This window comes from Electrona antarctica, assembly GCF_951216825.1.
Source record: "Electrona antarctica genome assembly, chromosome: 24".
In the NCBI taxonomy this organism is placed as follows: Eukaryota; Metazoa; Chordata; class Actinopteri; order Myctophiformes; family Myctophidae; genus Electrona; species Electrona antarctica.
In genome coordinates this window covers 20,377,464-20,389,657 of record NC_136803.1, presented here as the reverse complement: position 1 = coordinate 20,389,657, position 12,194 = coordinate 20,377,464, and the positions used below count along the sequence as shown (strand labels likewise).

General features: G+C 45.5%; 2 protein-coding genes across 4 annotated transcripts in view; both read right to left on the bottom strand.

Annotated features, from left to right (window-relative positions):
• The window catches only part of LOC306917442 (CLIP-associating protein 1-B-like), a 106,182-nt gene extending 99,460 nt beyond the window's left edge, over positions 1 to 6,722 (bottom strand). For all 3 annotated transcript variants that reach the window (XM_079495666.1, XM_079495667.1, XM_079495668.1), the window contains exon 1: positions 6,243 to 6,722. In XM_079495666.1, the coding sequence (XP_079351792.1) occupies positions 6,243 to 6,458 (216 nt within the window). In that variant the 5' untranslated portion in view covers positions 6,459 to 6,722. The remainder of the gene's footprint in view (positions 1 to 6,242) is intronic.
• A 3,518-nt stretch (positions 6,723 to 10,240) lies between these two features.
• Positions 10,241 to 11,764, bottom strand: LOC306917565 (chitobiosyldiphosphodolichol beta-mannosyltransferase-like; the record flags this gene model as incomplete). The annotated part of the gene is made up of 1 exon (XM_079495858.1): positions 10,241 to 11,764. The coding sequence occupies exon 1, from the start codon at positions 11,747 to 11,749 to the stop codon at positions 10,241 to 10,243; it is 1,509 nt and encodes a 502-aa protein (XP_079351984.1). The 5' UTR covers positions 11,750 to 11,764.
• Positions 11,765 to 12,194: the final 430 nt, after the last annotated feature.

The following is a 12,194-nucleotide window of genomic DNA, read 5'->3' as shown; positions in this document are numbered from 1 at the left end:
AGTTAACTATGAAACCTTGCGTTTTTGACACCTAACTCAGATCCCCGTCGCTCACCCCAGGCAAGCCCCCAGGTCATCGTGACATCACGTGACATGGTGCCCAGGTCATTGTGATTTATTGGTCAAGTTCATCCCATGCCAAAGCGACCGCACTCGCCCAGCAGTCTGACGTCACCGTCCCAGGCGTATGCGTGCACACGCCGATCTGTCCCAGCAGTACGACCTGACCTCCACATTCAACAGGCCTGAAAATTAAGGCCCGGCCCTACCTGGGCCCTCATCACATCCTGTACATTCAATACCCTGCCCCCGCTGCCACCCTTAGATCTCCATATATGGAGCTGACCTGTTCTGACCATTCCATATCTTGATCCTGACCTCATCACACCCTGTACTGTACACTCAAGACACGCTCCATATATGGCCAGTGCACGCGACAGTGTCGCTTCTCGTCCTCAGGCGTCTTACTGGTGAAAGGAATAAAAGAGGAAATATGGAGATTTATTTCCACCTGACAGCAATGAACAGTTTATCATTGGGATTCTCCGGAGGACTGAGGCTTTTAGGACTGTTAAGGGTGTTATTTAGATAGCATGTTGTTTACTTTAGACAGACAGGCTGGATGTTTTCCTGGTATCCTAGTTCCTTTGAAGCACTACATTGTTCTCTTTGACTATTTACCCTGTCCGCCGTCGTTTGTCAACCAGGCGTCATGACATTTCACTCTAATCTCGCAATCGCAAAGTCCAAGTCGCTCTGTCTGGACAAACGTGTCGGTTTAAAATGCCTAGAATTGTAAATTGCATTGTTGTAAATAATTAACTGACTCGCAAATAATTAGTCCCATTCAGCCATTTCTAATAGTCGTATCAAGTGCCTCAATAAATACCGTCTGCTGTGCTGCTGACACGTCGTTGTAAAACCGTTAACTACTTGAACCCCCGTATATTCTTTGTTGACCTGCAGAGAAGAGAGTTCCCAAATCTCTTCGCCAGAAATAGACAATCTACAATATCACTTGATCTACAAGATCTAATTGTAAATCAGCTTGTAGATCGGCTATTTTCGCAGAATGTTGGCCCCTAAAAAGAGGCACGCTGCGGTTCATGTGGTTACCAGAGTGAAGCTACAATAGAGCGTCGCAGTCCCGCCCCCTTTCATGACGACGCCAGGCCCAGGAAATAGTTCCCAATGCATTTTTCCCATAGACATTTCAAAAAGTATTTATTTAAAGACCTTATAAGCGTACAAAGCCAACTCTTGTCGTGACAAATCATGACAACAAACACAATATTTTGGACCAAACAAATAATTACAAAGAAGAAAAACGACAAAAAAAGTGTTCTTCGTCTTTCTAATTATTTGTTCAGCCCGAAAAATTGCGTTTGTTGTCATGATTTGTCACGACAAGAGTTGGCTTTGTATGAGGCTTAAAAAGTCTTTAAATAAAAACTTTTTGAAAAAATCAACGGAGAATCATTTCCTGGGCCCTCGTAGGGGGCGGGACTGCAACGCTCTATACACACATATGGTAGATGATTCAGTGCACATCATCTCCTATATATGGTCACATATATTTAGGACATGCACTGGATCACTGCCAGCTTCTCTCACTATACTCTGATCGCAACGTATTGATTAACAGGCATCGCATCAGCATACATTAACCCATTTTGGGCGGGAACCCCTTTTGGTGTTTTAAGCATTATGTTATACTTTAGCTATTGAAAAATAGCAGATCTACAAGCTCATAGCGCGGCACCGAGTGCCACGCTATGAGCTTGTAGGTCTGCTGTTTTTGAAAAATCGTGAAAATGTAGTGCAAATATATTATTTCAGAGTGAATGTTTTTTAACTCAAATCTTTGCTTCTGGGGGTGTCCCTGGAACAACATATTTTCAGATGGGGCTCGGCGGCCAATTACATATAATTCGTGGGGGTCCTTGACATGAAACTGTTTGAGCAGAGCACCACTGACATGGAAACATAGGTTTTTCAGAAAACTGTCAGGATTTAGAAGACATTTGTAGAATCGTTCCCAGGTCTAAATGGGTTACACACACACACACACACACACACACACGCACACACGCACACGCACACGCACACACGCGCACACACACACACACACACACACACACACACAGAGATAAATAGCATTTAAAGTATCCACCCATAGCAACCAACCACAGAGGCAAGAGGAGCGCAACATGCTTTGCATTCAGCCACGGTTGCCACTCTCTCTCTCAAACAACCTATCAATTATGAAAAAGCCTTTTCTGCAAGCTAAGCTCCCCTCGGGGGACAGTTTGTCCAGAGGACTTGAATCAATCCAGATTAAGGAACGATGGCAATCATACCACTCCACTGACTCCAGTGGATCAACGGTGAGAGAGACGCTGGCTGCAGTCAATTCCAATCATGATACACTGTGACAGACAGTGGCATGAGAGCTGCCCCCCCCCCCCCCCCCCCCAGAAGGAGATTCTGTGGGGGGGTCAAGGCTCTCAGTTCCAAATGAGAGGTCTGCCTTGCCGAAGTGATGTCATTTCAAAAAATAGCCTTTAGCTGTGCTCAAAATTCAAATACAATGAGAAAGCTCTGTTGTGAGAAGAAGAGTCATAAGACAGGGTGTCGTCGAGATGCCGAAAATAAATAAGCAAATCCACATTCTCAGACTCACGGCGTCCCATTGCAAGCCTGCAGATTAACTATTATCAGCGTATGACAAAGTGTAAACGGTTTGGGAACCACCGGTATGAACCACGCTCTTGTCTTTTGCTCTGGAAACCCTGTAGTGGTAATGAGAGAGAAGCAAACATCAAAGTCTCTGTGGCCTAATAACGTGTCCTTGACCAGGACCCTCTTGACAAGATCCTTCCTGCCAACTGGCTCGGAGCTATAGGCCCCGATCTGTCTGGATGAGAGAGTCAGGTATGACGGCGGAGAATAAAAAGTCAACGTAACACGACGATGCTTTTAGGGCCGTATTGTAGCCGTAATCAGGAAGCCAAAGCAGGCTCGATCCACACAAACGTAAACGTAAGGGGTGGCGGTGGCTCAGGGGTAGAGTGGCTGGATGGTAACCGCAAGGTTGCCAGTTCGAACCCGGGCTCCCCCAGAGTTAGTGTCGAAGTGTCCTTGAGCAAGACACTGAACCCCTAATTGCTTCTGATGTGCTGGTTGGTGCCTTGCATGGTTTCCGCCGCCATCGCTGTATGAATGTGTGTGTGAATGGGTGAATGTAATGCACAATCTATGTAAAGTGCCTAATAAATGCACTATTTACCATTTAATCCAAATCATTAGACATGTCAATCGTTGGGCAAAGAGGCTGGGCTTCAAAAGAGGGATTCTCTGTGGCACACTGCAGGCTGAAACCCCATATAAATCCAGTGAGAATTATTAAAAAACATATATATTTATGAAACAGGAGGAAGCACTTTTTAAAACTTCCAAGTCGAGGAGGATACGATTGACTCACATCAGAGTAGAAAAATGCTTTTATGTGCGTTTGGTCAAAGAGCCTGAATTCTTCGGAGCATCTGAAGAAACTCTTTGTCTTCTTTAGCGTGTTTTTCTATGAACACCAATAAAAGAAGGTATTGTGTGTGTCCTCCTTGACTTGAACGTTTGCGATGTTCTACGTGGTGACTGTCTCATGTTGTTTTGTGATCGATCCACTTGAACCCTCTAGGCATCCTTATTCTGGGCGGGGCGGAAATTTTCGCCCCATCTACAAGCTGTGAGCTTCTAGATTTGGTGTAGACTTTAAAGGGAGAAAAGCTGGACAAGCACAGAGCCACTGCTGGTCAACTAAGTATTAGTCGACACGTATAGAGGGTTTAACCACTTTTTAAACCCTATATTAGGGGTTCCCAAACTGTGGTGCGTGCACCCCTTGTGGTGCGTGAACGCCCTGCCCTCTCTAGGGGGTGCGTGACATGAAAAGGGTAATGGCGGATTTATGGTGTTATTTAACACAAATAAAATGCCAACATCCGGTAAAACAATGTTGTAAGGAGATGTACATTATATAGTCTAAGAACAGCTGCGGGAGTAGCCTATACAGCAGCTGCATGTCTCTCAGTGCACTGCAGTGACATTCTGTGATTATTTATTTCCCATAATCGTATTAAAAAATATATATATCATTTTCGGCCAAATGCAACGAGACGGAGCGTTGGGAGGGGTGCACGCCGGCCAAAATAGTTTGGGGACCGCTGCGGGGACCAGAGTTTCTCAGGCCTGTATTTTCTTTTCTGTTCTGTTCTGTTAGTGTGGGAGAAAAACATATCGACAAGCTGACAACGAAAGTCTTCCCCACAATGAGGCTGCTGTGGTTTAAGTGGTTAAGTGGCTAAATAATGTCAGCTTGAGATGAGAATTATCCCATTTGAGCGTGGAAAATACGAAGGCAATGAGAAATATTCCTATCAGGTGGTTCACATCATAGTAGTACGTTAGTGTAGTAGACTACTTACTAGCACGCTGCTCCCTGGAAAGTGTGCAGTATTATGTGATGTCATGCAACCCATTCAGTAGGTCTATTTAATATGCTGTAACTGGTTAATTCTATTAGAGTAAATTCAATTCCCCCCAAAAGGTTGTCTGTACAAGGTTTGTCTGCACTTTTCCCAGCAAACCAAATCAGTCATTCACACACAGGGAATAGACTTAACCTATTGACTTGAATCAGCCACCATGCTGATGTTTCAATGCGCAAAATGACAAATACCGGTAGCTCTTTAGTAATTGCCATACAATTACGATATACTAAAGGTGGTTGCACACTGGACACGTTTTTCGGAAAACCGATGGAGAAACGCTGCTAAAACTCAGAAAAACGCGCTCTGTGTGCAGGGACCTTTACTCTTTTTTTGTGGCTTTCGCCTTTATATTATATTTTTTATGGAGGGATAGAAAGTAGGCTGACAGGAAATGGGGAGAGAGATGGAGGGGCGACATGCAGTTAAGACCATTGGGATCGGGAGTCGAACCTGCATGCGGCACACTGCCAGACTGGATTACCAGCCAAGGTGCCTGGAGTCCTGGACCACTGAGCCATGGCCCAGGCCCAGGGACCTTTACTCTTACGCAGTCATTTTCATAAACAGGGGGGGGGGGGAGTTCAATGTTATTTGCTCAAGAGCACTTTGGCTGTTATAAATAGAACAATTGCCCTATCCCAGCAGATTTTCACCAACATTTTTAACACAGTTTTTTTGTGTGTGCTTTATTTAGATAGGACACGCCACACAACACTTTGAACCTGGCGTTCCTATTTTGAGCATGTCAAACATTGTCAACGCACAACGTTGTCAACGCATCGTGATGCGAAGCATTGAGGTGTGTGTGGCCTCGTAGATCGACTTTTATCACTATTCATTATTATAGGAGCAAGTAAGCAGGGGTCCAGGGACCCTCAGCGTTCCTTAAGGGGGTTTCAAAAAATGGACTAATACGTGTCTGTAACTACAGTGTACAATTGAGTGGACAATTGCAAACTCTGAGAGTTCTGTAGGACAGGTGCTTGAAATTATAACATTTTGAGAACCACTGTTCTATTCGGTCAGCTACCCGGCAGTGTTGCCCACAGGTAAATAAAACTTCCGGCCAGGTAGAGTTTGCTTTCACGTTGCCCGACGGGGAAAGGGCTTGTTTGAGAGGGGACGCAACGGTCTATAAACACAACACAATATACTGTACAGTATCTGTCTAAACACCTGAACGTGGCCAGAGCGCTCTGGTCTTCTGGTCTGTGGAATGTCAAATAATAAGTTTGCTGTTATTTGCAGAGTGCTCCGTGTCACCTCCCTCTCCCGATCTCTCTCCCAATGTATTCCATGTGACTTAAACAAAAGGAAAGGAAACGTTTCGGGGGGGGGGGGGGGAGTGGCCATGACCTGAGGGCAAGTAGAACATGACCTGTACTTGCCCCCGACCGGGCAAGAAGTACCTCTGAGACCTTAGTGTCAACCCCTGAGTACCACTGGCCCCCAAAAAAGGCCAACATGGTTCTCCCCAAGAGACATCTGTCCCCCGCTTCTCTAGGTGCTGGGTTGCGGCGTTGCGCCCCGAAAATAGCGGATCTACACGCTATTTTTGTCCAAAAGTGCCCTCTTAGGAGATTTCAGACCCTGCCTCTCTAACACTCTCTGCACGTCCCTGCCCCCAGCAGCCTCCCTCCCTCCCTCCCTCCCTCCCTCCACTCCATCCCCGCTCGGTTCGGTTTCTCTCACCTTGAAGTTGCTGGCGTTCACCCAGCCGCTGGCCACGCCGTCCACCATCCTGTCCAGCGCCGTCTGGTCCTGCTCCAGCTCTGGCGTCCTGCCCTCGTCCACGATGCCGTCTATGAGCTCCGGCCCCGCCGCCAGCCTCCGGGCCAGGTCCTTCTGCATCACCTGTTCCACGCACTGCTCCATGCTCACCGTCATCACCTCCTCCTGCTCCTCCATGCTGGCCCTCCCCCCGTGGTGGTGGTGGTGCTCCGAGATGGCGGGCGGAGGGGACTCGAGGGCCACCGGAGGGGACTCTGCAAAAGCAGTGTGTGTACCGTGTGTGTGCAGGAGACCTTCAAGGCCACAGTGTCTCTGTAGCTTCAGAGGTTCTTCTCCTCCTCACCGCGCCCTCCCAACGCTCTCGAACCCTCCCCGAGTAGTTGGTTGTATGCTCACAGGCAGTCACCCCGCACCGCCTCTCTGGGTCGAGGGAATATCTGGAGGATACGTATGTATTCTGCGCTGTGCAGAGATTAGTATTCTTTGTATTTATAGTTCAACTGCAGCCAGCGTGGGTGAATACGACCGTAGTTTGGACATATCCTGTGGATGATGAGGGCTGCACGTCATTCTTCAGTATAGTTGTGCTCCTGTAAAAGGCAATGAGGTCGAGTTTATTTGTGACGGGGGGCATTTCAACAGTAAGTCAATTTATTAAGCCATTCTGGGCAGGAACCCCTTTTGGTGTTTTAAGCATTATTTTAAACTTGTAGGTCTGCTATTTTTGAAAAATCGTGAAAATGTGGCATGAATCTTTGAATATATATTCTTTCACAGTGAAAGTTTTTAACTCAAATCTTTGCTTCTGGGGGGGTCCCTGGAACAACTTATTTTCAGATGGGGGTCGGTGGCCAATTACATATATTTTTGGGGGTCCTTGACATGAAAATGTTTGAGTACAGAAACACAGGGTTTTCAGAAAACTGTCAGGATTTAGAAGGCATTTGTAGAATCTTCCTGAGGTCATGGGTTAAAAGTGCTTTACACAAAACATTATTGATTGACTGATTGAAAATGTCATTCACAGTATGTGGAATGGGTATAGGCTACATTTCAACGAATTAAGGCACAGCCTGGTCAAAACATATGCTACGAGGACAAAACTTGTCTTGTTTACATCAGGGTCCTCCATTTTCAATTCAAGCATTGAGACATGGAAGACATGAGCATTACAGTGCAAAAGTCACTATATATAATGTACAACTGTGACGAATTTAAATAGGAGCCATGAAGCCAATGCATAAATAGTACACACACAAGTCTGCATACAATGAATGAACAATTAAGCAACCAAAAACATTCCATTACTCAGTTGGAGGATAGGAAGTCATTCAGTCTAAAGTTAAACCCAGCTGAATTAACAGGTTAACCTTCACACATCACACATCATGGGGATCCCATATTATTTTTTAATATTAAATGTATTAATTTTGGTTGGCTATGTTATTATTATACTGTTATTAGCAGCACTGCATTCATTGTATTATAACAAACAATGTCTATTCTGGTTTAGCCACTTTAGCTTCAAGCCTGTGCTAATGTTAGCTAGCATAGCATCATGCTATTATAAACATATAGGTTTATTGTTAGGAGAGGTTTTTTACAAACCTGTATGCAGAGACTTTAGGCGTTATAACGGTGCATAGCTGCTGTTCCCGTGCACGCACACACGCACGCACACACACACGGGCTGAGTGAGCATGGACGGATCGAAGACGCTCTCACTCTGATCGATTGATTCGCTTCCAAGAAAAAAAAAGTCAAAGTGGCTCCAAAAAAAAGAGAGAGAGAGAAAAAACTACCGGCTGTTAAGAAGAGGACATTTTAGTCCTATTATATAGCTTTGTAGTGACCCCGCTTTAGCAGGTCATTATAATTCCGCTTTTAAGGCATTTTAAGGTTGAGAAAATAAACCCGAAAGTCATTCATCGGAATTCGTAACGCGTATTATTCAAATCTTATTCTTTTTTGCCTAAATCAAACAGCGACGACGTATGTCCCATTTCAGACACCGTATCCCGGGTGGAGGAACAAAAATGGTTATTGCACAACAGTGACACCTCCTGGTGGAAGTTGGAAAGACTCCTTAAAAGGTCAAAGAAAATCCCGCAGAAAGGAGGAGGGGGGGAATTATACTGTAACACAGTGCTGGTCCCAAACCTTTTCATGTAAAGGACCCCCAAATTGACACTAATTAGCCCGCGGACCCCCATGTGAAAAGATATGCCAAGAACCCCATAAGAGAAGATTTTTACGGCTCTAGCAGTGCTTCTTTCGTTAATTTCAAGGACCCCCAGTTTGACATGCATTAGTCTACAGATCCCCATTTAATGGCATTTCTATCTCTCTCCAATTTATATTGTAAAATCAATGTTAATTTAACTCTGAGAGTGTACAAATGGAACCAATGTTCCCGCGTAGGGTCCATTTGGTTCAATTTGTACACTCTCAGAATTACAGACCCATTAAGGGGCTATTCGGTTCCAAATTAGCTGGGCACCCCCTGGAACTCCCTCAAGGATCCCTGGGGGTCCCCGGACCCCACTTTGGGAACCTGTACTGCTGTAATAGACAAACTGTCACTTGCAGGTGGCTCCTATGGGTGTCCCCTTAATGTCACGGCCTTGGCCCTCGCCTTGTGATATTATTCCACTTTCAAGCCGGGCATTTCCATTCCTAGCCCATCATATTCAACTTTATTAATGTGACAACAAAATGCATCCTTCCAAATAAATCATCAGCCCTTCAAACCAACATTGTAAAGTGTACTCCAGAATATAGCCCTGAAGCCCTCCAACTAGTTACCCAGACTAGACCCTTGAGTTTTTCATTTTAATGTTCATACATGATATTTAAGTGATAAAGTGATTTTTTACTTTTTTTTCCCCCATGTGGGTTGCAAATTTTAAATCAATAAGAGAGTAGCCATTTATCAGCTTAAATGTTATAGTGTTCCTGTTCCAGTCTGCTCATTTGTCATTTGTTTGTGCCATCTTTATTTCTTGTTTATCCTGTATCCTGTATGGGTTCTCTCTCCTGATTTGGTCTCCAGACATGAAAGTGCATTTTCTGTTCATTAAAGATGGAGTGCAGTGATTACTCTAATAGACATACAGTTGTGGTTAGAATATTGAAATATGTCTTGGTAAATGGTGAATTAATTTGAATATACCGGTAGCTCCTTGTAAAGTGTGAGGCACTTTACATTCACCCATTCACACACCAATGGCAGAGGAAACCATGCAAGGCACCACCAACCTGCTCATTGGGAGCAATTAGGGGTTCAGATCTTGCTCAAGGACACTTCAACAGTAACTCTGGAGGAGCCCGGGTTCGAACTGGAATAACCTTACGGTTCCCATCATTATAAACGTCATTGACAATGGAGTTTAATGTTTGTTTTGTCTCCAACACAAACATTAAATGCCATTAACAATGAACAGCTCGATTAATGTTTGTTTTGTCTGTCACTGAGCAAATCGGCATATGCATGTCAGAGTAAGATGATAAGGGTTGGTAAAGCGCCCCTCAGTGGGATTTTTTTTTGTTTCATCCTGAAAGCTGAAAGCCTTTGACTCAAAGGCTTTGAGTCAAAAGGCCTAATCGAAATACACCACGTTAGTGACATCATAATATCATCCCTTCCCCTAATCCTTTATCATACAAAAACTGCTGTGGGTGCGGCTTCAGTTCAGATGGATCACCACCTCCCGAAAAACAGGCCTAATTAATGGACTGGTGGGCATGGACACATACAAAATAATTTTAACAAATTTTCTTTCCCCTAGTATCATCATAGGCCTACCTGATGATCATGTTTTAGGGAGGGGGGGAATCATGGTATTCCATCTTTAAAGTGCTGGACATCACAGGGAGACCCCTGATACTAACAAACGCTCCATAGCAATGATTACTATCATTCTATATTAATTAACACTTATTTTAACAATGGAATAATATCACTTATAATTATTATATTTCGGGTGCCCTTGGTGGTCATGTCTACTGATCAGAGGCAGTACATTCTGGTCCCAGTTGTCGTCCCAGCACTGCCTCCTGCTGGTGCGGAGGTTTCTCCTGAAGACGCCCAGTCTGCCCTCAGCGCTGGGGAAGTCGGACATGAGGGACTTCAGCTGCTGACCCAGCTCCTGGAAGTCCTCAAAGATCAGTCCGTTCACCCCATGCTTTACCAGCTCGTGTAAACAGTCGAAGCGGACGGCACAGACGGGCAGGCAGCAGCCGAACATGTCCACCACCTTCATGGGCAAGTCCAGGCCACTGGAGGACTTGTGGAGACAGACGCCCAGGTCAGCTGAACCTAACAAGACGGGGTAATCCTCGGCCTCCAGCCAGGGAGTACAGATCTTCACGTGTTCAAAGACTAGAGTGTCTATCAGTTTTCTGTAATACTCCTTCTGTGGGCCCTTCCCTGTGATAACGCAGACCAAAGATGGCAGGGAAGTTCCATTTCTGATAAATCCTTCGTAGTTTTCAAGAGCCTTCAGAAGAACGGAGAAGTCTTCATCCTCTGTCCAACTGGTGCTGCTGAGCAATAGTGCAGGTCTGTCCGAGGTCAGGGTGACGGTGTCATCCGCAAGGTTGCAGGCCGTGAAGGCTGTCCTCTCCACCGACCCGTCCACGTGCTCAACACCGCTAAGCCGAAACTGAGGATAGCTCTTGGCTAGTTTCACGAAGAGCTTATGCCGGAGATTGACTGGAGTCTCCTTGAATATGGAAGGAGGATTGTCGTACAAAGTTGTCGCCTCGATTCCCCAGTTCTTCAACAGGTCATCTTTCATGGCATTGGTAACACAGAGGTGGTGGTGGGTGGCCAGGGGGCCAAAGAAGTGCTCGTACCACTTTGCCAGTCTGACAACAGGGTGATTCTGTCCATGGGAGAGCGCCATGATGGTGTAGCCATAGTTGTGCCAATCGATGATAAACGTGCTTCCACGCACGACGCACACCAGGCCCACCACAGCGATGCTAGGCAAGCCTGGGGGGTTCTGCATGAGAATGTGAGATTGTACGTCCATATCCATCAGCACACGGAGGAGCTGTAGTGACTGAAGGATGACCTTTGTCACATACGTAAGGATTCTGGGTCCCACTCGAATGCCGTTCATCTCCGCAACAGGGACTATCCTTATTCTGTCGTCTAGAAGTACGTTCCGATGCGGTTTGGTACCTAAAATCCCCACAAGGTTGACGTGGTATCCGTGTCTACTGAGGGACAGGGAGTGGTACAGCATGCGGGGACTCCGTCCAATGTCCCCGAGGACGAGGACGCAGACCCACTGACCGCGTGACCGCGTTTGTCGTGAGAACTGAATAAACTGATGGCTGCACACTGCGACAACAATCAATGACACCAATGACCAAGTCACATTAAGGCTTCTCAAACAGAGGCCTGCAGCAAGGAGGCTTACAATTAGTAAATAAATATATACATATCTGGGTAAGGACATGTTGCTGTGCCATGGCACCCTTCACAGACTTTAAAGGTTACCAGAGTTTTGGTATATGATGTCATGCAGAGCATGAACTGTTGCCCAAATAAAGACTATTTTGTATGACTATGACTATATCGTATGAATTGGGGTGCTGTTGGCTTACTGACCCCATGCACACGGAAATTTCCATGGTTGTTATGGCAAACTGCAGTGCAGTGGCAAGTGGGAAAACTGCACAAATTTGGAGCATGCACAAATAAAATAATACGTCACACAACTCTTTACACCTGTAACCTGTGTGCGTGAAACTGATACTGGGTCGAATCAATCCAGAATCGACCTGGTTGATTCTGATTATTTATACAGATTGAAGTGTACATTTTTATTGTGCTGAAGTCTGTTTGTCTGATGTAGAAGTGTCAGTCTGAACATATTTGACACGGATGACGGATCAGTTTGT